The sequence below is a fragment of the Phyllobates terribilis genome, unplaced genomic scaffold (genome assembly GCF_046119375.1).
Source record: "Phyllobates terribilis strain yellow unplaced genomic scaffold, ASM4611937v1 Scaffold_3__8_contigs__length_932513732, whole genome shotgun sequence".
NCBI classification, from domain to species: domain Eukaryota; kingdom Metazoa; phylum Chordata; class Amphibia; order Anura; family Dendrobatidae; genus Phyllobates; species Phyllobates terribilis.
The window spans coordinates 142559119-142585106 of NW_027362763.1; the positions used below are offsets into that span (position 1 = coordinate 142559119).

The window sequence follows — 25988 nt, forward strand, 5'->3', positions numbered from 1 at the left end:
CTTGCGCAGGTGTTCATTGGGGAGATTGTGATGCTTCACGGGGTACCCTCCGAGGTGGTGTCTGATCGGGGGTCTCAGTTTGTGTCCAAGTTCTGGAAGGCGTTTTGTGCACGGCGGGGGATGCATTTGTCGTTCTCATCGGCTTTTCATCCTCAGACCAATGGTCAGACGGAACGTATGAACCAGAGCTTGGAGACATATCTCCGGTGTTTTGTGTCAGAGAACCAGGAGGACTGGGCTTCTTTCTTACCTCTGGCAGAGTTTGCTCTTAATAATAGGCGGAGCGAGTCCACTGGTAAGTCCCCGTTTTTTGGGGCATATGGTTTTCACCCCCAGTTTTGTACTTTCAGTAGGGGGGGCTCTTCGGGGGTTCCTGAGGAGGAACGATTTTCCTCATCACTCGCTTCAGTATGGAGAGGGGTGCTGAAGAATCTGAATACTATGGGGAACCGATACAAACGTATGGCTGATAGGAGAAGAGTGTCTGGTCCGGACCTAAGTGTGAACGATCGGGTATGGTTGTCTACCAGGAATATAAAACTTAAGGTTCCCTCCTGGAAACTGGGTCCCAGGTTCATCGGGCCGTACAGAATCAGTTCTATAATTAATCCGGTGGCATTCCGTCTTGACCTCCCCCCTACGTTTAAAATTCACAACGTGTTCCACAGATCGTTGCTTAAGAGGTATGTGGCGCCGGTGGTACCGTCACCTTTACCTCCCCCTCCAGTGGTGGTCAATGGTAACTTGGAGTTCCAGGTATCGAGGGTCATCGATTCACGCTTTAATCGCCGGTCCCTTCAGTACCTGGTTCATTGGAAAGGGTATGGTCCTGAGGAGAGGATGTGGGTTCCTGCGTCGGATATTAACGCAGACCGATTAGTTCGGGCCTTCCACACGACTCACCCGGATAAACCTGGCCCTGAGGGTCCGGAGGCCCCTCGTAGAAGGGGGGGGTACTGTCACGGGTGTGTCGCCACGAAGATCGTCACGATTACACAGCCTGACTTCTCGCAGCTGACTTTTTGGTGCTTTGTGTTTTTCGGCAGTGAGGGAGTTAATTCTCTCTCTCTCTGTGCTAGACGAGGTCCAGCCTCGCCCAGCTGCAATCAATGCTGCTGTAGTGAGACTCCTTCAAATGCCTGCTGGTCTGTTAGGGAAGTGTCGGTGAAAGCATTTCATGCAGACTAACAGAGCGGATCGTGGTATTTGGAGTTTCTGAGCTAAGTGCATTTGGAGAGTTTTTTCCCTTCCTCGCTTTATCATTTATCTCCTTTCCCGTTGGTGTTCCCTCTGTTGTAGTTGTGTAGTTTTTGTATGCAAGGTGGTTTTGGTTTTTCCCTTGTACTGTCTCGTTCGTCTAAGTACTGTGTGTGGGCATATTATTACTTGTCCCCTTTTGTTGTGATCGGGGTCCTTCTCAGGACTAGATTACTTAGGTGCAGGGATTCTCAGGAGGTAGGGGTTACGCTGGCGGCCTGTACCTCTGTACCTTTAACAGTACCTCCAGGTTGAGGGATTAGTCAGGGCCCCAGCTTAGGGTCAGCTTAGGCCCCCTACCTCCAGTATACAGAGACAGCGTGACAAGTGGATGGTATTTATAGACATCTCCTGCCCATTGTGCTTCTTTTTACCGCAGTGTAGGCCTGGAAAGCTCTGAACATACATGCTAAAAGTGTCCATAGGTGTAAAAAACCCTTTAGGGATGACATTTTTTTATCAACAAATTGCCCAAAGGGGCAAATAAACCCTGTATATAAGGGATGTATTAAAACATGATTTTTATTTGGTTAGGTATAAAAGGTCTGTGAAGTTTTAAAATTCACTAGAGTGATCCTGTATTGATTATGTATATACTCGGATCACTGGTTTAGTAGACCTTATCTATTCTGCCAGTTAGTACTAACATATACTGGTACTAGACTATCTTAGCCACCACATCTGCAGTCCATGGTTCAACAGAAACTTATCAAAAAACATATTATCGATCATATATACAGGATTTCACTAGAACAACTAAAATGAATCCATAGCCACCCCAACAAGTTTCGCCTTGACAGGCTTCCTCAGGGGGCTTGGGCTATAATGAGATATGAAGGGGGTGTTCTATTTGCCTCCGCCGGGTTCGTAAAAAAAATGCATGGAATAAAGTAGTATACTACACTAGTTCATTCTGACAGTCTTGTAAAATAACATGTAGAAGATTAATGGATGCCATAATAGAAGGTGACGGATGTCACAGTATGGCACATGTCTGTTTTCCCTTAACGCATGAGCTTTTCATATCATATCCATGAAACAGATACCAATATAGTATATGGATGATGGAGACAGTAAACAGATGCCAATCTGTCACCCATAAGCAATAATACAGAGGACCTATTTCCATTCCTGCTCCTCTCAGTGCCTCCTCTTCCCTTTAATTAATTTTCCTCTTTTTAGCCAAAGGGGTGTAGTCCTCAACTCCTCCCTGTGGGCGTCTTCTTGAAGTTGACACCTCCTTTACTAACTAGATCAGATTTATATACAGGGCAGAAGAGGCCATATGTCAGGAGCAGAGCAGAACTGCATGTTCACACTCTGCATTTTACAGTCATTTTTATGCACTTCTTTGCCGCAGCGTTTTACAGTCCCAGCAAAGCGAATGAGATCCCTGAAATCTCATGCACACGTTGCTTATTTTTTCTTTGCAGATTTGAACCATCAAAGTGTTTTTTTCAGATCTATTCCATCAGCATCGTTGCTAAGTTTTTCACCCATTCAAATGCAAGCAAAACTGCGTCAATGATGGACACGAAAAAGCGTTAAACTAGCATATTTTACGTTGTGTTTTTCCTGAAAACACATTGTTTTTTTATTGCAGAAAAATATGCTGCAAATATTTAAAGGGGTATTCCCATCTCCTAGATCCTATCCCAATATTCAGTAGGTGTAACAATAATAATAATAATAGCAAATACCTCCAATTAGAAATGTAGTATAGTTCTTCTGATTCGCTATGTCTCTTTCCTCATGTGCAGGCATTGCAGGACCTTAGGTATCCATGGTTATGACCACTGATATGACAGCTAGTTGTTAGTGGTCAAAACCATGGATACCTAAGGTCCTTCAATTCCTGCGCATGAGGAAAGAGACATAGCGAATCAGAAGAACTATACTACATTTCTAATTGGAGATATTTGCTAATATTATTATTATTACACCTACTACATATTGGGATATGATCTTGGAGATGGGAATACCCCTTTAAAGAGTGCATATGTCTTAATCACCTATCCATATAAGTATTAATATATTGATTATGGAGATTCGAACGCTCGGATCTGCACCGATCGGCAAAACGGGGTATTTTTATGCCTATTACAAAATGGAATGGAAAGTCAGATTCCCAATCGCCGCTCCATTCATTCTCTACTTGGCCGCCAGAAAAAGGTGTGTGCGGCCCTATAGGAAATGAATGGAGCGGCGGGCGAGCGTGCACCGTTGCTCCGATCTAACAGGGATAAACCTGCCCCCTTATGCCGATCGGTGCAGGTCCCAGTGGTTGGACCCCCACCAATCAATAAATTATCCCCAGATGACCCCATTGATGGATAAACTGCACTAGAGCACAGGTTTATGATGGCCATATATTTCTATAATGCCGTGAGCTGACCTCTGTAGATTTGTGATCACCTTTAGCACAGAACATAGAGTTTATCAATAACCCTCAGTCGCGCTGTAATCTCCAGTATGCCAAATGTCAGGAACTAATAATATCACCATGAAGATATGTCTGCAATCTGCTCAGATTTTCTAATCTGTCACGACTTTCACGTTCACTTTTAATGTTGTGGGACATCCTTCTTCCCCCATGAGTGAGTAGAAATGCTCAATTTTCACTGACTTTTATAACTTTAGAATGAAACTTTTTGCCAGCGGCTGTATCACCGACTCCGATCACAGAAGCACCATTGCTCCGGTCCTTAATAGAGCCACGACAGCGTTGGCAGAACCATGGCGTCCATGCAGAAATGCATTGATTTCCATAGGCTTTGCAATTGCTTTGAATTGACTGAATGGGAGGTGGAAGGCATGTGAGGTCCCTAGAGATTGATTCTGCACCCACTATTATGTCTTAGGCTATGTTCACACACGTTGGGTATTGCAGCTTATTTTGCTGCAGATTTTTATGCAAATTTTCAGCTATGTCTAGCAATACCAGCAAAGTCTATGAGAAACCAGAATTCTCTGTTCACACATGTTGTTTTTTTTTTGCTGAGTATTTTATGACTTGGTTGTGTTTTTGGAAAATAGAGCATGTCACTTCTTTCAGCGTTTTTGCCGCAGAAAACGCACCTGCACTTGTGCTGCATTTTTGCAGCGTTTTTTCCCCTGTAGAAAGTAATGGGTGGTCAAAAAAACGCAACAAAAACGCATAAAAAAACGCAACAAAAACACAACAAAACTTGTGTTTTTAACGCAGCTGTTTTCCTGCCAGAGAAAAGTTAGCAGCAGATTTGCAGCAGAAAAAAACCACAACATGTGTAACTTGGTGAGCCGGATACTATAAGCCTTGAGCAGTTCTTATGCAGCACGGACCGATGGTGTTGGTGCAGCAGAGCGATTCAGATGGAACAATGAAGGCTGATGTAGCAGAACAGCAAATGATGTAGCAAAGTGAAGACACAGTAACTGGTGTCATAGAATAGGCACGGCGATGAAGCAAAACTGGGTCGGCGATGAAGCAGATCTGGATAGGCGATGAAGCAAATCTGGGTCGGTGATGAAACAGATCTGGATAGGCAATGAAGCAGAGCTGGATCGGTGATGAAGCAGAGCTGGATGGGCGATGAAGCAGAGCTGGGCGGGCGATGAAGCTGAGCTGGATCGGCGATGTAGCAGAGGTGGATCGGCGATGCATCAGAACTGAGTTTGCAGCTTATAGCAGTGCTAGTTTGCGATATAGCAGGTACACAGCTATGTGAGGCAGGAGTGGCAGAGCTGCATTTGTCATAGAGTTTAGTTAAAGTTCTGGTAGGAGGATCATAGTGGCGACAAAGACACCAACTATCTGCTGGCCTATATGGCCTAAATAGGTGATATGTCAGAAGTCACGACTTGCAGAGGGGGCTGACCGAGGCAGGAGGACATAGTGCATGGCGTTGGATACAGGAGAGGCGAATAATGTCCTGCAAATATAACATAAATGTGTAAGGTGGGAGCCCGTCTTTAAATTATCCACATATTAGAGATTATCTAGGACGGGGCTGTAAAGCAGAAATTAGATCATCTCTTGTCTATTCCTTATTTTAAAAGGAAAAAGCACTGATGTCAATCACTGGGAGGTAAATCACTTCTCGCATCTCTAGAATAAGGCCCATGTGTACAGAGCTGCAGTATATGCTAGCACTACAGGTGCTTCTCACAAAATTAGAATATCCTCAAAAATGTAGTTTATTTCAGTTCTTCAATACAAAAAGTGAAACTCATATATTATATAGAGTCATTACAAACAGCGTGATCTATTTCAAATGTTTATTTCTGTTAATGTTGATGATTATGGCTTACAGCCAATAAGAACACAAAAGTCATTATCTCAGTAAATTAGAATACTTTATAACAACAGCTTGAAAAATGTTTTTAAAATCTGAAATGTTGTCCTACTGACATGTATGTTCAGTAAATGCCCTCAATACTTGGTCGGGCTCCTTTTGCATCAATTACTGCATCAATGCGGCGTGGCATGGAGGCGATCAGCCTGTGGCACTGCTGACGTGTTATGGAAGCCCAGGTTGCTTTGATAGCAGCCTTCAGCTCGTCTGCATTGTTGGGTCTGGTGTCTTCCCAAACCATCACTGATTGTGGAAACTTCACACTAGACCTCGAGCAGCTTGGATGGCGGCCTCTCCACTCTCCCTCCAGATTCTGTGACCTTGTGGAGTGTGTCAATGACTGCCTTCTGGACATCTGTCAAGTCAGCAGTCTTCCCCATGATTGTGGAGCCTACTGAAACAGACTAAGGGACCTTTTTAAACGCTTAGGAAGCCTTTGCAGGTGTTATTCTAATTTACTGAGATAATGACTTTAGTGTTCTCATTGGCTGTAAGCCATAATCATCAACATTAACAGAAATAAACACTTGAAATAGATCACACTGTTTGTAATGACTCTATATAATATAGGAGTTTCACTTTTTGTATTGAAGAACTGAAATAAATTAACTTTTTGATGATATTCTAATTTTGTGAGAAGCACTTGTCCATTAGCAACTGGATATCCAACAGAATCCACCGTGTGGATTTTTCTCTCCAAAATATTATTGCTTTATGTGAAGAAACTGTGAATATGCAGCTGTAATGTCTGCACTCATGAGATTGTGTTTTTCTCTCTTTTCTTTCAGACAGTTGTGGTGCATAAAGTTGTGGTCTGTGCAATATCCTTAGGATTCTACATGACGGCTACACGGATATTACCTGTAGAATACAATATAGATGACCGATTTCAGGAAACCTCATCAGTGCCCACAAGAGTCATATATCTCTACTTGTCTCTAATGGCTGCAAGACCAAAGTATTATTTTGCTTGGACCTTATGTAAGTGCCCTGTAAATGTGATCCAACACTGCCACCTAGTGGCTAAAATGTGAACTCAAAATCTCTTGAAGTGCATGGAGATTCATTTTTTGGGCCTCATTTATGAAGTTTTAACTTCAGCCAAAAAGTGGAAAATTTCTCATATCAGTCTTTACAAAATTCAACCTTATTATACATACATAGACAAAATTATTTTAAGGTAAGAAAAGCCCACAATGGTCACTGAAATAATTAAAACCAACAAATGTAATTTTCAATTTAAATTAAATGAATATCAGCTAATAAAAATCAGATATTGCTCTTGAATTTTAGTTCAACAGAAAATAAAAAACTATTGAAAATGTCCTGGACAAAAATGATGGTACTGGCAGAAAAGATTGAAAATTGTAATCAGTTAATCTGCCTATTTAAAGGTTGAAAAGTAGTCATTGTGCTGTTTGTTATCATGGTGTTAATCACACTGAACCTGGTTCAAAGAAACCTAAGTAGAGAGTTGTCCCAAGAGATTAGAAATAAAATTATAGACAAACATGGTAAAGGTAAAGGTAAAGGCTTTGAGACATCTGCAAGCAGGTTGATTTTCCTCTTTCAACAGTTACTCATATTATTCAGAATTTTAAGGTTTATGGGACTGTAGCCGACCTCCCTGGACGTGGCTGCAAGATTAAAATTAATCACAAATTGAAAAGATGAATCATACGAATGGTAACCAAAGACCCCAGAACAACTTCCAAAGGTTTTAAAGGTGAACTTCAAGGTCAAGGTCCATCAGTATCAGATCGTACCATCCGTCGCTGTCTTGGCCTTGTTGGAAGACGACCGAAGAGGAAACCACTGTTGAAAGCAAATCGTAAAAAGCGAGACTGGATTTTGCCAAATGCATATTGACAAGCCACAAACCTTCTGGGAGAATGATGAGACAAAACTAAAACTTTTTGGCAAGTCACATCAGCTCTATTGTCATAGCCTACAAAGGAAAGAACATTACACCTACTGAGAAACATGGAGGAGGCTCATTTATGTTTTGGGGCTTCTTCGCTGCATCTGGCACAGGGTGTCTTGAATCTGTTTAGGGTATAATGAAATCTCAAGATTATCAAGACATTTTGGAGCGAAATGTGCTGCCAAGCGAAAACTTGGTCTGAGTCGCAGGTCATGGGGTCTTCCAACAAGATCAGCAGACAAACACAGCTGAAAGCTTCCAAGAATGGCTGAGAGCAAAGCATTGGACTCTTCTGAAGTGGCTTCTATGAGCCGTGATATAAATCCTATTGAACGTCCGTGGAAGGAGCTGAGACCTGCAGTCTGGAGGAGGCGCCTCCACACCTGAGACACAAGGAGCAGTTTGCTCACAAGGAGTCGGTCAAAATACCTGTGGACAGGTGCAGAAGTCTCATTGAGAGTCACAGAAATAGTTTGTTACAGTGATTGTCTCAAAAGTTTAGCAACAAAATATTAAGTTAAGGGTCTCATTATTTTTGTCCAAACCAGGTTCATTATTTTATTTTTTTATTTTTCTACTGAACCACAATTAATAAGCAATGTCTGATTGTCATTAGCTGATATTCAGTAAATTTAAATTAGTTTTGTCAGTTTCAAGTTATTTCAGTGACAGTTGTGGGTTTTTCTTTCTTTAACAGAAGGTTCAAACAAAGTTGTCCGTGTGTGTATGTGAAGTCCCATGGGCAGACATACCATATCTGCAACCTTTGCAGACGTACAGGTCCTTGTAGGTAAAGGGGCCCTCTGCAGCTCTCAAAACAGCTGGTAGTGTCCTACTCTATAGTAGGTTGCAAGTAAGGAGCTGAGCTGATGAACTTCATGCAGTTTTTGCCGATGGGCCCTATTTTGTCTCATAGATCAGGGTTCCCCAACTCCAGTCCTCAGGACCCACCAACAGGCCATGTTTTCAGGATTTCCTTAGTATTGACCAGGTGATAATTGCATCACCTGCATAGTCAATAATTACATCACCTGTGCAATACTAAGGAAATCCTGAAAACATGGCCTGTTGGTGGGTCCTGAGGACTGGAGATGGGGAACCCTGTCGTAGATGCCGACTGTGGGAGTTCTGGTGGGTGAGCCAGGGTCAGGGCGGGTCTTAAAGAATAACTAAACCTTGGCACAGCCGTCTTGTAAAACTACAATAGTGCAAAAATCACGAATAATTCAAAGTTTTTAAAAACCCAAATTTTTGCACAATAATTGTGTAAAAGTTTTACAACTTTTGTTGTTTATACACCAGCCCTCCCCCCTTTTTTTTAATCAAAAAGTGAGTGGGGTTTAGCAGGATGGGGGGGGGGTCATCAGCTGTAAACTAATAAATTCCCTTAAAATTGACTTTATTTATAGCAGAAATCTACTTAAGTTAAAGGGAATCTGTCAGCAGGTTTTTGCTGTGTAATCTGAAAGCAACATGATGTAGGGACAGAGACCCTGATTCCAGCAATGTGTGACTTGATGGTCTACATGCTGTCATTTTGATACAATCACTGTTTTATCTGCTGCAGATCTAGCAGAGCTCAGAATGCTGAGCCCTGTATAGCCCCGCCCACACCACTGATTGGCTGCATTCTGTATACATTGGCAGAAAGCTGCTAATCAGTGCTGGGGGCGGAGTTACACAAAGTACAATGACTAGGAGGCATGAAGCAGCTAGTCCTATAGTGATAATCTTCTTCTGATAAAACACTGATTGTATTGAAACAGTCTAGTAAGTGACACATCGCTGGAATCAGGGTCTCGGCCCCTACATCATACTGCTATCAAATTACATAGAAAAACCTGCTGAGAGTCCCTTTAATAGCTGGTGTAGATGTCTGCTTCTGGCACACAGGTAGCCCAAAAGATGTGCACAGCTATTAATGAATTTATCACATCTTACTCAAAACTGGAGAATGAAACACCCGTCTTAATACCCAAAGGGTATTATGTGTGTGAACTTTCTAGATTTAGGCTGTGTGCCCACGATGCGTTTTTTAAGCGTTTCTGCAGCGGCAATTCCACTGCAGAAATTCTTAAAAAACGCTTGGTAGAAGGTCTGCCATATTCCCCAATGATGATCCGCATGTGCTGTGCACATGCTGCGGAAACATTCCGCTGCGGATTATCATTGCGGGAAAAAAACGCAGCACTACCAATTATTTTGCGGAAGCGTGGCGTTTTCGCCGCCATTGATTTTCATTGGAACGCATGGATTCCGCATCACTGCATCTTTACATGCGGAATCCATGCGTTTCAATGTGCGGATGGTACAGGTATGGTGGAGGACTGGAGACTCTCCTCTTGACCCGGGTAGCATAGAACCTGTAAAAAAAAGAATAAAATAAAAAATAAATATTATACTTACCTTCTGATGGCCCCTGCTGCGCTTGTCTTCGCTTGCCGGCAGATCGCGGTGGACTCAAGGACCTGCGCTGATGTCATAGTCATGTGACGGCAGGTCCTTCAGTGTAGTCTACCGCGAGCTGCTGGCAAGCCAGGACGGAGCGAAGCAAGAATCGTTTGCAAGAGCGTTTGCATGGATTTATATAGTGTGACCAAGTTGTTAAGCACTTTCCAAGTGATGCTAAAATCGCTTGTAAAGCGCTTGTCAACCCGCATGCGGAAATGCATGTGAAGAACGCTTCACATCCGCTTGTCCCTGGCAGGAAAAACGCATGTACAATCCGCATGTACAATCCGCATGTACAATCCGCATGTACAATCCGCATGTACAATCCGCATGTACAATCCGCATGTACAATCCGCATGTACAATCCGCATGTACAATCCGCATGTACAATCCGCATGCGTTTTTTTCTGCCAGGGAGATGCAGAAATGCTCAAAAAAAATCCGGAGCATTTCTGCATCGTGGGCACAGAGCTTCCTTAGTCCATATATTTTTGAACAATTGAACTTTTCTACTATTGTGATATGCTACCACTGTAATAAGCCGGATGGAAAATCCACATTGTACAGTGGTGGCCAAAAGTATTGGCACCCCTGCAATTCTGTCAGATAATGAGTCCAGACCTGAATCCCATAGAACACCTGTGGAGAGATCTCAAAATGGCAGTTTGGAGAAGGCACCCTTCAAATATCAGGGACCTGGAGCAGTTTGCCAAAGAAGAATGGTCTACAATTCCAGCAGAGCATTGTAAGAAACTCATTGATGGTTACCGGAAGCGGTTGTTCGCAGTTATTTTGGCTAAAGGTTGTTCAACCAAGTATTAGGCTGAGGGTGCCAATACTTTTGTCTGGCCCTTTTTTGGAGTTTTGTGTGAAATGATCAATGATTTGATTTTTGCTTCATTCTCTTTTGTGTTTTTTCCTTGCAAGTAAATTAAATGAAGATAATAATACCAAAGAATTTGTGATTGCAATCATTTTCAGGAAGAAACTGAGTATTATCTGACAGAATTGCAGGGGTGCTAATACTTTTGGCCACCACTGTATCTACCATGTGGGAACATACTTTAAAGCATATGTGTCAAACTCTGGCCCGTGGGCCAAATTTGGCCTGCAGGGTGATTATATTTGGCCCGCAACACCAGAACCACCACCACTATGGGGGATCCATTATTCTGTATGAAGGACTATGTGAGGCCATTATTCTGTATGAAGGACTATGTGGGGTCCATTATTCTGTATGGAGGACTATGTTGGGTCCATTATTCTGTATGAAGGACTATGTGAGGCCATTATTCTGTATGGAGGACTATGTGGGGTCCATTATTCTGTATGAAGGACTATGTGGGGTCCATTATTCTGTATGGAGGACTATGTGGGGTCCATTATTCTGTATGGAGGACTATGTGAGGCCATTATTCTGTATGGAGGACTATGTGGGGTCCATTATTCTGTATGAAGGACTATGTGAGGCCATTATTCTGTATGGAGGACTATGTGGGGTCCATTATTCTGTATGAAGGACTATGTGGGGTCCATTATTCTGTATGGAGGACTATGTGGGGTCCATTATTCTGTATGGAGGACTATGTGAGGCCATTATTCTGTATGGAGGACTATGTGGGGTCCATTATTCTGTATGAAGGACTATGTGAGGCCATTATTCTGTATGAAGGACTATGTGGGGTCCATTATTCTGTATGGAGGACTATGTGGGGTCCATTATTCTGTATGGAGGACTATGTGGGGCCCATTATTCTGTATGGAGGACTATGTGGGACCCATTATACTGTATGGAGGACTATGTGGGGTCCATTATTCTGTATGGAGGACTATGTGGGGTCATTATTCTGTATGAAGGACTATGTGGTGCCATTATACTGTATAGAGGACTATGTGGGGCCATTATTCTGTATGGAGGATTATGTGGGGCCCATTATTCTGTATGGAGGACTATGTGTGGCTCATTATTCTCTATGGAAGACTATGTGGGGCCCATTATTCTGTATGGAGGACTATGTGGGGCCCATTATTCTGTATGGAGGACTATGTGGGGCCCATTATTCTGTATGGAGGACTATGTGGGGCCCATTATTCTGTATGGAGAACTATGTGGGGCCCATTATTCTGTATGGAGGACTATGTGGGGCCCATTATTCTGTATGGAGGACTATGTGGGGCCCATTATACTGTATGGAAGACTATGTGGGGTCCATTATTCTGTATGGAGGAGTATGTGGGGCCCATTATACTATATGGAGGACTATGTGGGGCCCATTATTCTGTATGGAGGACTATGTGGGGCCCATTATTCTGTATGAAGGACTATGTGGTGCCATTATACTGTATAGAGGACTATGTGGGGCCATTATTCTGTATGGAGGATTATGTGGGGCCCATTATTCTGTATGGAGGACTATGTGTGGCTCATTATTCTCTATGGAAGACTATGTGGGGCCCATTATTCTGTATGGAAGACTATGTGGGGCCCATTATTCTGTATGGAAGACTATGTGGGGCCCATTATTCTGTATGGAGGACTATGTGGGGCCCATTATTCTGTATGGAGGACTATGTGGGGCCCATTATTCTGTATGACCGACTATGTGGGGGACATTATTCTGTATGGAGGACTATGTGGGGCCATTATTCTGTATGGAGGAATATGTTGGGCCCATTATTCTGTATGGAGGACTATGAGGGGACATTATATTGCTTGGAGGGCTATGTGGGTCTCATTATCCTGTATGGAGGACTATGTGGGTCTCATTATTCTGTATGGAGGACTATGTGGGCCATTATACTGTATGGAGGACTATGTGGGGCCATTATATTGCATAGAGGACTATGTGGGTCTCATTATTCTGTATAAATGACTTTGTGGGGCCTATTATACTGAATGGAGGACTATGTGGGGCCATTATACTGAATGGAGGACTCTGTGGGGCCTTTATTCTGTATGGAGGACTATGTGGAGCCCATTATTCTGTATGGAGGACTATGTGGGTCTCATTATTCTGTATGGAGGACTATGTGGGGCCATTATACTGTATGGAGGATTATGTGGGTCTCATTATTCTGTATGGAGGACTATGTGGGTCTCATTATGTATGGAGGACTATGTGGGGTCCATTATACTGTATGGAGGACTATGTAGGTCTCATTATTCTGTATGGAGGACTATATGGGGCCCATTATTCTGTATGGAGGACTATGTGGGGCCCATTATTCTGTATGGAGGACTATGTGGGGCCCATTATACTGTATGGAGGACTATGTGGGGCCCATTATACTGTATGGAGGACTATGTGGGGCCATTATTCTGTATGGAGGACTATGTGGGGCCATTATTCTGTATGGAAAACTATGTGGGGCCGATTATTCTGTATGGAGGACTATGTGGGCCCATTATACTGTATGGAGGACTATGTAGGTCTCATTATTCTGTGTGGAGGACTATGTGGGGCCCATTATACTGAATGGAGGACTATGTGGGGCTCATTATTCTGTATGGAGGACTATGTGGGGCCATTATACTGAATGGAGGACTCTGTGGGGCCATTATTCTGTGTGGAGGGCTCTGTGAGGCCCATTATACTGTATGGAGGACTATGTGGGGCCATTATACTGTATGGAGGACTATGTGGGCCCATTATACTGTATGGAACACTATGTGGGCCATTATTCTGTATGGAAGACAATGTGGGGCCATTATTCTGTATGGAGGACAATGTGGGGCCATTATACTGTATGGAGCACTATGTGGGGCCATTATTCTGTATGGAGGACTATGTGGGGCCATTATACTGTATGGAGGACTATGTGGGGCCATTATTCTGTATGAAGGACTATGTGGGCCCATTATACTGTATGGAAAGATATGCAGGGCCATTATTCTGCAAGGAGGACTATGTGGGGCCCATTATTTTGTATGGAGGACTATGTGGGGCCCATTATACTGTATGGAAAGGTATGCAGGGCCATTATTCTGCATGGAGGACTATGTGGGGCCCATTATTCTGTGTGAAGGACTTTGTAGGGTCCATTCACTGTATGGAGGACTATGTGGGTCACTCCCTGAATGTCCACCCTGCACGCCTTCCAAATTTACACCCTGTAAGCCTGCCGAATGTACACCCTGTAATCCTGCCGAATGTACACCCTGTAAACCTGCTGAATGTACACCCTGTACACCTTCTGAGTGTACACCCTGTACACCTGCCGAATGTACATCCTGTAAACCTGCCGAATGTACACACTGTACGCCTGCCGAATGTACACCCTGTACACCTTCTGAGTGTACACCCTGTACACCTGCCAAATGTACGCCCTGTACACCTGCTGAATGTACGTCCTATACGCCTGCAGAATGTGCGCCCTGTACACCTGCTGAATGTACACCCTGTACACCTGCCGAATGTACACCTTGTACGCCTGCTGAATGTATGCCCTGTACACCTGCTGAATGTACACCTGCTGAATGTACGCCCTGTACACCTGCTGAATGTACACCCTGTACGCGTGACGATTGTACTCCCTGTACGTCTGCTGAATGTACATCCTGTACGTCTGCTGAATGTACACCTTGTACACCTGCCGAATGTACACCCTGTACGCCTGCTGAATATACAACCTGTACGTCTGCTGAATGTACACTCTGTACACCTGCAGAATGTACACCCTGTACGCCTGCTGAATGTACGCCCTGTACGCCTGCTGAATGTATGCCTTGTTCACCTGCTGAATGTACACCCTGTACGTCTGCTGAATGTACACCCTGTACGCCTGCCGAGTGTACACCCTGTAAACCTGCTAAATTTACACCCTGTAAACCTGCCAAATGTACACCCTGTTCACCTGCCGAATCTACACCCTGTAAACCTGCCGAATGTACACCCTGTACACCCTCTGAATGTACACCCTGTACGCCTGCTGAATGTACACCCTGTACGCCTGCAGAATGTACACCCTGTACACCTGCCGATTGTACTCCCTGTACGCGTGCCGATTGTACTCCCTGTACGCCTGCTGAATGTACACCCTGTACACCCTCTGAATGTACACCCTGTACGCCTGCTGAATGTACACCCTGTACGCCTGCAGAATGTACACCCTGTACACCTGCTGAATGTATGTCCTGTACGCGTGCCGATTGTACTCCCTGTACGCCTGCTGAATGTACACCCTGTACGCCTGCTGAATGTACACCCTGTGCGCCTGCTGAATGTACACCTTGTACACCTGCCGAATGTACACCCTGTACGCCTGCAGAATGTACACCCTGTACGCCTGCTGAATGTACAACCTGTACGCCTGCAGAATGTATGCCCTGTACACCTGCTGAATCTACACCCTGTACGCCTGCCGATTGTACGCCCTGTACGTCTGCTGAATGTACACCCTGTGCTCCTGCTGAATGTACACCCTGTACGCCTGCTGAATTTACGCCCTGTACGCCTACTGAATGTACACCCTGTACACCTGCCGAATGTACACCCTGTACGCCTGCTCAATGTACACCCTGTAAACTTGCCGAATGTACAGCCTGTAAACCTGCCGAATGTACACCCTGTTCACCTGCTGAATGTACACCCTGTAAACCTGCCGAGTGTACACCCTGTAAACCTGCCAAATTTAAACCCTGTAAACCTGCCGAATGTACACCCTGTTCACCTGCCGAATCTACACCTGTACACCCTCTGAATGTACACCCTGTACACCCTCTGAATGTACACCCTGTACGCCTGCTGAATGTACACCCTGTACACCTGCTGAATGTACACCCTGTACACCTGCTGAATGTACACCCTGTACGCCTTCTGAATGTACACCCTGTACACCTTCTGAATGTACACCCTGTACACCTTCTGAATGTACACCCTGTACACCTTCTGAATGTACACCCTGTACACCTTCTGAATGTACACCCTGTACACCTTCTGAATGTACACCCTGTACACCTGCTGAATGTACACCCTGTACACCTGCTGAATGTACACCCTGTACACCTGCTGAATGTACACCCTGTACACTTGCTGAATATACACCCTGTATGCCTGCACATTGTACACCCTGTACACCTGCTGAATGTACACCCTGTACACCTGCTGAATGTACACCCTGTACACTTGCTGAATATACACCCTGTATGCCTGCACATTGTACACCCTGTACACCTGCTGAATGTACATCTGCCGAATGTACACCCTGTACGCCTGCTGAATGTACACCCTGTACGCCTGAAGAATGTACGCCCTGTACACCTGCTGAATGTATGCCCTGTACGCCTGGAGAATGTGCGCCCTTTACACCTGCTGAATGTACGCCCTGTACACCTGCCGAATGTACACCCTGTACGCCTGCTGAATGTACGCCCTGTACACCTGCTGAATGTACGCCCTGTACACCTGCTGAATGTACACCCTGGACGCCTGCAGAATGTACGCCCTGTACACCTGCTGAATCTACACCCTGTACACCTGCTGAATCTACACCCTGTACACCTGCTGAATGTACGCCCTGTACACCTGCTGAATGTACGCCCTGTACGCGTGCCGATTGTACTCCCTGTACGTCTGCTGAATGTACACCCTGTACGCCTGCTGAATGCACACCCTGTGCGCCTGCTGAATGTACACCTTGTATGCCTGCAGAATGTGCAACCTGTACGTCTTCCGAATGTACGCCCTGTACACCTGCTGAATGTACGCCCTGTACACCTGCTGAATGTACGCCCTGTACACCTGCTGAATGTACGCCATGTACACCTGCTGAATGTACACTCTGTACACCTGCAGAATGTACACCCTGTACGCCTGCTGAATGTACGCCCTGTTTCGCCTGCTGAATGTACACCCTTTAAACCTACCGAATGTACAACCTGTACGCCTGCAGAATGTATGCCCTGTACACCTGCTGAATCTACACCCTGTACGCCTGCCGATTGTACGCCCTGTACGTCTCCTGAATGTACACCCTGTGCGCCTGCTGAATATACACCCTGTACGCCTGCTGAATTTACGCCCTGTACGCCTGCTGAATGTACACCCTGTACACCTGCTGATTGTACGCCCTGTACACCTGACGAATGTACACCCTGTACGGCTGCTGATTGTACGCCCTGTACACCTGCCGAATGTACACCCTGTACGCCTGCCGAATGTACACCCTGTACACCTGCCGAATGTACACCCTGTACTCCTGCCGAATGTACACCCTGTACACCTGCCGAATGTACACCCTCTGAATGTACACCCTGTACACCTGCCGAATGTACACTCTGTACGCCTGCCTAATGTACACCCTGTAAATCTGCTGAATGTACACCCTGTACGCCTGCTGAATGTACACCCTGTACACCTGCTGAATGTACACCCTGTACGCCTGCAGAATGTACACCCTGTAAACCTGCCGAATGTACACCCTGTAAACCTGCCGAATGTACACCCTGTAAACCTGCCGAATGTACACCCTGTAAACCTGCCGAATGTACACCCTGTAAACCTGCCGAATGTACACTCTGTACACCCTCTGACTGTACACCCTGTACGCCTGCTGAATGTACACCCTGTACACCTGCAGAATGTACACCCTGTACGCCTGCAGAATGTACACCCTGTACGCCTGCAGAATGTACACCCTGTACGCCTGCAGAATGTACACCCTGTACACCTGCAGAATGTACGCCCTGTACACCTGCAGAATGTACGCCCTGTACACCTGCCGAATGTACACCCTTTAAACCTACCCTGTATGCCTGCAGAATGTACACCCTGTACGCCTGCCGAATGTACACCCTGTAAGCCTGCCGAATGTACGCCCTGTAAACCTGCCGAATGTACGCCCTGTACGCCTGCTGAATGTACGCCCTGTACGCCTGCTGAATGTACGCCCTGTACACCCTCTGAATGTACACCCTTGACAAATGTAAAAAAAATGGTTTGTGCTGTCGCCTTGCAGTGATGCAGCAGGTATTGGGTTCTCGTTATTTGGCGGCTTCTGCACATATTGGTGGAGAATTATTAAGAATTAAAAACGTGTTTTTGCTACTCTCTCCTTTTAGCGGACGCGATCAATAATGCTGCAGGTTTCGGCTTCCAAGGCTACGATGAGAACGGGGAAGAAAATTGGGATCTAGTATCAAATCTGAACATCAAAAAAATAGAGGTAGGTGTTCTCTCGCCCATCAGCATGTAAGTAACAATGGCCAGACAACTCTTTCTATACCGGGTGACAATGACAGAGCCATCCTATCCAGACCGCCTCAATAATCCCCCGAGAGCCTGCGCCATTGGAAGCTAATTATAACATTGCTAATCCTTCATCAAAAAAAATCAAAGGGTCCTGTTATGCCTGAGATTCAGACTAGGCGCCGACAACCGTATTATCGGTGCGAGCGCGATCCGACAAAACATAACATCGCACTCGAACGAATGTTAGTTAATGTTGCCTTGCACGTGTCTGATTTTTTTCGTCGGATAGAGCCGGTCCAAGGAAAAATAGCAGTATACCTGAGTTTGATCCGATATTCGGATCGCACTAACCCATGCAAGTCAATGAGAGCGTGGAATCATCGGACTGCACTCAGATGACATCACAGACAATGGAGAAGATGGACAAAAAATGTCTCCGTCTTCTTCATTGTATTAGTCCATGGAAATTGGAGACCGCACTCCTCATCCGAGAGAATCGGATCACACTATGCTCAGAGTATGATCAGAATGTCATTTGCATAATTGATCTAATTTTCTTGGGTGACAAAAAAGTACACTCGTCTGCACTTAGCCTCAGGGGGTACTTTCTTTCTAAGCCTTTAAGAATGTTAGAAACCCTACCTCCCCAATTTCCAAAAATTGGGTTTGAAATTTAAAAAAAGCACTGCTGGAAAAAGTAAAGTGCATGTCACTTCTTTGAAACAGATTCTCTTCTAAAGCTTTTCAGAAATGCTTCGGAGACAAGAAAAACTCCAAAAATGGAGAGTTTCCACAGAAAAAAAAATCAATCATTTTGATCACCTGTGAAGACAACAGGATCAGACAATACGCACGGAGACACATAGGTCCGCATAAGAGCTGTGTACATAAAACGAAAGTGCACAAAGCGTTCAGTCTTTCCACATGGCCGTCTCCACTCGCTCTGGTTATGTATAATACGATAAAAAAGATATTTGCTTAATGAATTTGCAATACTTTACAATGAATGTCCCTCCACGTCTCTCTTAATTTATTAAATCCAACTTTAAAAATGTGACTTGTAATCAATAAACCAACCGCTCACTTAATATAAATGGTGTCAGGGGAGAAGAAAAATGCTGATGATTTAAAGGCCTGGCCGGAGCATTGAGAGACCTGCTGGAAACCATCCAAGTACCAAGTTCCTGTGACTTTGAATATGACCTGATTTAGCCTTAACTTTACTTCTGCATAGGATATCGGCGGAGCTGCTGATAATGGCTGATGCTGCTCACTCATGTAAAGTGGACGAAAAAAACTATAAATTATTTCATAATGCCCTATGAAGTAAGTCTAAGTGTAGGCATAAAACTTGACTCAGCAATTTGTGTTTGTGCTCGCTAGCATTTCCCGCTTGTGAGGAGACGACGTATCAGATGTGCAACTATGCAATTCTCACACAGACCATTGGGTCTGTGTGAGAATTGCACAATTTAAAATGTGTAATACTTCACGTCGCCTCTGGGGTTGCTGTAGGGAGATTGAGCAGCTGTTATTGATTGCTGAAAGTACCCTATTTTTGGGGGATGTTTCTAGCAAAAAGGGAATTTCCAAATACGCCTTTTATATAGTGCTATTAAGGAGGTAGCCCAGGATTAAAAAACATCTCTGTATGTCTGACAATACTTCTACAGCTGGTACTAAGTAAAGTAACCTATTTTTACTTAATTGTTGCAGAAAATCTGCAACATCAAAAGTTCAACAAACGCTCATCGTGGGAACGTGGCCCAATATTCCAATTCATGATTGCAATTTCTCCACTTTTTGGCGTAATTTGCTCCTTTTTAGTGGCTTTTGTATTGGCGCCTTATTCTCTGTGTTTTGCGCCACTTTTCTTTCTTTTCTTTTTTCAGTCTTTTTTTCTTTATTTTTTCCTCGACAACTTTGTCTATCCAGATGTTTTAGACAGATTAATTAAATGCAACTTTTACCTAATGTCACACTTTTTTGGCGCATCTCACTTCATTTTCCCCTTGCCCCAGAGAAAGTTTTCTGGAGGAGTTTCCAATTTGACGCAAAGATTTGCAACATTTGATGCTGAAAAAAAAGTTAAAGGGAACCTGTCATGTACCCAAATGCTATTAAAAGGGGTTATCCGAAATTGGGGTACAAATCTGCAGTCACTCTGTATGACTGCAGACTTGTGAATCCTCACATTACACACACTGTGCGCTGTCATGAATCTCTGGTACCAGGAGCAGGCGGTCATGTGACCACAAGTATATGATTTGCATACTTCCGGTCACATTCCGACTAGATGGGTGTAGCCTTGTTCCATACACTTGTATGGAGCGAGGCCATGCACGTCTAGTCGGAACATGACCACATGTATGCAAATTACATAGTTAATCTGCTGCTGGCACTGGTACCGGAGAATCCTCACAGCGCGATGTGAAGATTCACAAGTCTGCAGTCATATAGAGCGACTGCAAGAATGAAGAACTTGGCACTTGTGATAGATGAATTATAACGATAATTTATTATTAAGTAATCTCTCACAGATTATGCATAACATTTCGCTCTCATTGATCTTCTTCAGAGGCACAAAATACATTGGGGGAATAGAGACAGAATAAGGAAGTGATGTGGGTATGGCGGATCACCGTTCAGTGTAATGTGCCAGTAATGGCAGGTTCTCTTTTGTGCCAAATGTATGGACCGATTGACCCATTTTTAAGATTTTGGCGCAAGAAAACGTCGGAGAATACAATAAGAAAAAAAAAAGAAAAGTGACTTTAAAAAATTGCAAATGGTGAATCGACCCACGTGGCTGCATTACATGTACTGCAGCCGACACAATCGTAGAATATCTAGACACTAATACCCAAATTCATCATTGCTGTTTCTCCACTTGTCAGGAGTAATTTGCTCATTTTTTAGTGGCTTTAGTATTTGCGCTTTATCCTGTATATGTTTTGCGAAACTTTTTAAGTTGCCTTTCTCAAGTCTTTCTATATTTTTCTTTGACGACTTTGCTTAATCAGATGTTTTAGACAGATTCATAAAATTTTATCAAATGTTGAATTTTTTTTTGCGCTTCTCACTCCATTCCCCTCCATCTGGAGTAAAGTTTCTAGAGGACTTTTCATTTTGTGTGCCTTTTTAAAGAATTTGTGACTTTTGATGCTAAAAAGTCACAAAAAGACAAAACTATTGAGGGTTCTTAATTTTATTCCAAGTTCATGGATTGCTTGCACCATTGTGAAGAAGTATAAGGCTATGTTCAGACATCATGTTTTTTTCAGCGTTTTTTGCTGCTGATTTTTATGCAGAGGAGAAGAGGTACAGAGGAGAATAGAGGGGTAGAGGGGGCGAGGGGGATAGGCACAGAAGAGGAGAGAGGGGGCAAGGTACAGAGGAGAAGAGAGGGGTAGAGGAGGCGAGGTACAGAGTAGAAGAGAGGGGGCGAGGTACAGAGGAGGAGAGAGGGGTAGAGGGGGCGAGGGGGATAGGTACAGAAGAGGAGAGAGGGGAAGAGGGGGCGAGGTACAGAGGAGAAGAGAGGGGTAGAGGGGGCGAGGTACAGAGGAGGAGAGAGGGGTAGAGGGGGCGTGGTACAGAGGAGAAGAGAGGGGTAGAGGGGGCGTGGTACAGAGGAGAAGAGAGGGGTAGAGGGGGCGTGGTACAGAGGAGAAGAGAGGGGTAGAGGGGGTGAGGGGGATAGGTACAGAAGAGGAGAGAGTGGTAGAGGGGGCAAGGTACAGAGGAGAAGAAAGGGGTAGAGGGGACCGGAGGAGAGAAGGGTAGAGGGGGCGAGGTACAGAGGAGGAGAGAGGGGTAGAGGGGGCTAGGGGGATAGGTACAGAAGAGGAGAGAGGGGTAGAGGGGGCAAGGTACAGAGGAGAAGAGAGGGGTAGAGGGGACCGGAGGAGAGAAGGGTAGAGGGGGCGAGGTACAGAGGAGAAGAGAGGGGTAGAGGGGGTGAGGGGGTTAGGTACAGAAGAGGAGAGAGGGGTGGAGGGGGCGAGGGGGGGGATACAGAGGAGGAGAGAGGTGTAGAAGGGGCGAGGGGGAGAGGTATAGAGGAGAAGAGAGGGGTAGAGAGGACGAGGAGGAGAGAGGGGTAGAGACGGCGAGGTACAAAGGAGGAGAGAGGGGTAGAGGGTCGAGGGGGAGAGATACAGAGGAGGAGAGAGGAATAGAGGGGGAAAGAAGGAGAGAGGGGTGGAGGGGGCAAGGTACAGAGGAGAAGAGAGGGGTAGAGGGGACCGGAGGAGAGAAGGGTAGAGGGGGCGAAGTACAGAGGAGGAGAGAGGGGTAGAGGGGGAGAGGGGGGGGATACAGAGGAGGAGAGAGGTGTAGAAGGGGCGGGGTAGAGAGGAGGAGAGAGGGGTAGAGACGGCGAGGTACAGAGGAGGAGAGAGGGGTAGAGGGTCGAGGGGGAGAGATACAGAGGAGGAGAGAGGGATAGAGGGGGAAAGAAGGAGAGAGGGGGAGAGATCCAGGGGAGGAGAGAGGTGTAGAGTGGGCGAGGAGGAGAGAAGTACCGAGGAGGAGAGAGGGGGCAAGGTACAGAGGAGGAGAGAGGGAGAGAGGGGGTGAGGGGGAGAGGGATAGAGGGGCGAGAAGGGGAAAGGGGGCGAGGGGGAGAGGTACAGAGGAGGAGAGATGGGTAGAGGGGGAGAGATCCAGGGGAGGAGAGAGGTGTAGAAGGGGCGAGGAGGAGAGAAGTACCGAGGAGGAGAGAGGGGGCGAGGTACAGAGGAGGAGAGAGCGATAGAGGGGGCGAGAAGGAGAGAGGGGGAGAGGTACAGAGGAGGAGAGAGGGGTAGAGGGACTGAGGAGGAGAGAAGGGTAGAGCTGGAGAGGGACAGAGGAGGAGAAGGGGAGAGGGACAGAGAGAATTTTTTTCCAGCTCCAAAGTTCGGGTCGGCTACCAGAACCCGAATTTCCAAGGGTCCTCTCATCCCTATTGCTGACGAATACTATGGCAGGATATGAAGTTTACTATTCTTTCCATTACTTTTGGCTAGATCAGTGCTTTATATAGAGGACAAATTACCCCACCCCGGAACCCCCTACACTCCCTAAACATCTCTATGACCGACTGTTACGTAGAGTTTAGCAGATTTCATGGCTCTAGCGTGACAAGTCTGGCCATGGCTATTAATGTTAATTTTCTCAGACTTTATATGATGAAGAGCTGAAAAATATAGAGGACTGGTTGAATGATGACGACCGCACACCCACATACTTATCCTTCCACATATTTTACCATAATAAAGAGAATATCGTCTGAGCTAACTTTCTATTTCACTTTACAGTTCTCCACAAGCTTTAAGATGTTCATTGATAATTGGAACATACAGACTGCGCTATGGCTAAAGAGGTATGACGGTCCTAATAACAATGTCTTCCAACACACAGAAATCTGACATCTGAAGGTGGCCATAGGATATCCCCAAAAATGACTTTATTCCCTATCCAAAATGATTTGCTAATCACTAGAGGTCCGACCACTGGGTCCTCAGCGATCCAGAGAATGGGGCTACGAACCCTGAAGATTGGGACTCTGCAACCCCATCCTGAATGGAGCCACCTCCGATACATTCATTGTCTATGGGACTACCGGAAATAGGTCACCACAGCCTCATGGAAAGTGAATGAAGCGAAGGCCGCACATATGCACCTCTGCCCTATTCAGAGTCCAAATCTTTGGGGTTTCAGAACCTCGTTCTTGGACCCAAAGTGTTGAATGAGTTGTGAATTGGGAAAAACTTGGCTTTTTCAGAGTAACCTTTAAGGCCCATTGACAGATGATGGTTGCAGATGAACATTCCTACAATCGTTCTGTTCTGATCAGTGATTGCCTGCAGCACATCACTGAACTATAAAAATGGGATGGGAAAGAACAATTACGTTAAGGATTGTTTGGTCACTTATGTTTTGCTCTGTGTATATGAAGCTGATTGACTTGCGTTGTCGATTAGCGCTTGTTTTGGACACAAAATCTGGACATTTTCTTACTCGGCAAACTGCTTTGAGTTATAAGGGTATATTCACATGCTGCAGATTATTTTTATATGGCTGTTCTATACATTGGAAGGGATAACTTCATACGCTGGAGATTTGGGGTGTGGATTTTATACATTTACAGTACAGATAAGATTCTGACAACCTCATCCACATGTAGTGGATGGAAGAATAAGCACAGGAGAATAAGCATGCTGTGGATTTTCACATCCGCATTAAATATGCAAATTGTCTCTTCAGAAGGGAAGAGGACTAGAACTCTATCACCACCTACTGGAAGCAGCAATCCTAGAGTTCTAGTCCTCTACCTCTCTGAAGAGACAATTTGCATATTTAATTTCCCAGAGGAGCATGCATGGCCTATAAGTCTCCTCACTCTGGCATGCCAGGTTTGGCTTGTCACTCTCCACAAGGAGAAATGTTACCCCTTAGATCCCACATGCGCATTATATTTTTTATGTATTGGAAGTGCCATCATTGCATGGGACGAAATTATCGTTAAATCTGCACCACAATCTGTGGCAGAATCTGCATGTAACACAAGCAGGTTGTGCTATGAAATTGCTGCAGATTTTCAGTGACAAAGATTTCACATGTTTTTACCCAGAGACTGATTTCTCCATTGCTCACTTTATGACCTTTCTGCCTTTTCGGCATTTCACAGAGTATGCTATGAACGCGCCACGCACAGCCCGACAGCTCAGACCTTCCTATTGTCAGCAATTTGGCATGGTGTATATCCAGGGTATTATTTGACCTTCTTCACTGGAAGTTTAATGACACTGGCAGCACGAAATGTAAGTAACCTGGAAAATGTTATCACGTCTTCATACAGGCCCGACACTGCTATGGATGCTGCTCTTCTGATGTGCTCTGTACATTACTCCTCCTTTTGATTTTAGCTGCTAGATTTTATTAAAATGTCACAATTTGACCTTTCAGATCGTGGTTGTACGGTTAGCCGTATCAGCTGCGGTGGAGCCCTGAGTCCTAATGGTTCCCCCAAGTGCAGGAATCAAGCGTCATTCATGAGATAGCTGTCAACTGAACTGTTTGACAGTTCGGCCTTGAACCCACAACCTCAACTTTACAGGCAGGAGCCTAAGGTGCTGAGCCACAAGTTCTGATGATGAGAGAAGAGAAAGCCACTGTCAAACACCTATGGCAGTGGCTTTTTCCTTGAAAACAAAGAGATCGAGAATTAAAATTCCAACTGGATATCATCTGTCGGGAAGGCCCCTATACACATTAGTGGGTTTTGCCAGCTGTCATCTGATCTGTATTAGGGGCCTCTCCAATTCTCCAATGCCGGTGCCAGTAGCGGGTATTTATGCGACCACTCAATTAACTTGTATTACTTGCATACTTGCGGTCACGCATCCGCCAGCTCACGCTACCGGAGAGGCGAAACAGCAAGAACACTGCGCACTGTAAGGATGCACTAGTCTGCAGTCACATAAAGGGACTGCAGACTTGTACCCCAAGGCCAGACAACCCCTTGTGTATGGGGGAGGCGGCGGTAAGTTATTATATGGCCAGCATTACATGTTTAGTAGCTCCTATGATGATGAGCACATCCCCAGAGGCCAGGCCTAGTTCCTGGAACTAGAGATGAGAATATTGTTCCGCCCCTGGTCTAGGGCATTTTGTTTTGCGCAACCCTTGTCCATGGTCTAGGGCAGTGCCTTCTGGCTGTGGACAGAAACTGTGCGAATTTCCTGAGCTTCCGGTTTCACTGGAGCGGCGTGGATTTCGCTGGCTCGGCGTGAAGTCATCTGTGCGATGTGTGGCGGACAAGGGATTATAAGCTGAGCCTGGGAT

General features: G+C 45.2%; 1 protein-coding gene across 2 annotated transcripts in view; it reads left to right on the plus strand.

The window, feature by feature from the left end:
• MBOAT2 (membrane bound glycerophospholipid O-acyltransferase 2) overlaps positions 1-25988 on the plus strand; it is a 254036-nt gene that overhangs the window by 215672 nt on the left and 12376 nt on the right. For both annotated transcript variants that reach the window (XR_012318348.1, XM_073674185.1), the window contains exons 8-11: positions 6380-6572; positions 18026-18129; positions 23459-23523; positions 24832-24964. Coding sequence is in view for 1 of the 2 variants with exons in the window: in XM_073674185.1 (XP_073530286.1) it covers positions 6380-6572; positions 18026-18129; positions 23459-23523; positions 24832-24964 (495 nt within the window). In the remaining variant the exon portion in view is untranslated. The remainder of the gene's footprint in view (positions 1-6379; positions 6573-18025; positions 18130-23458; positions 23524-24831; positions 24965-25988) is intronic.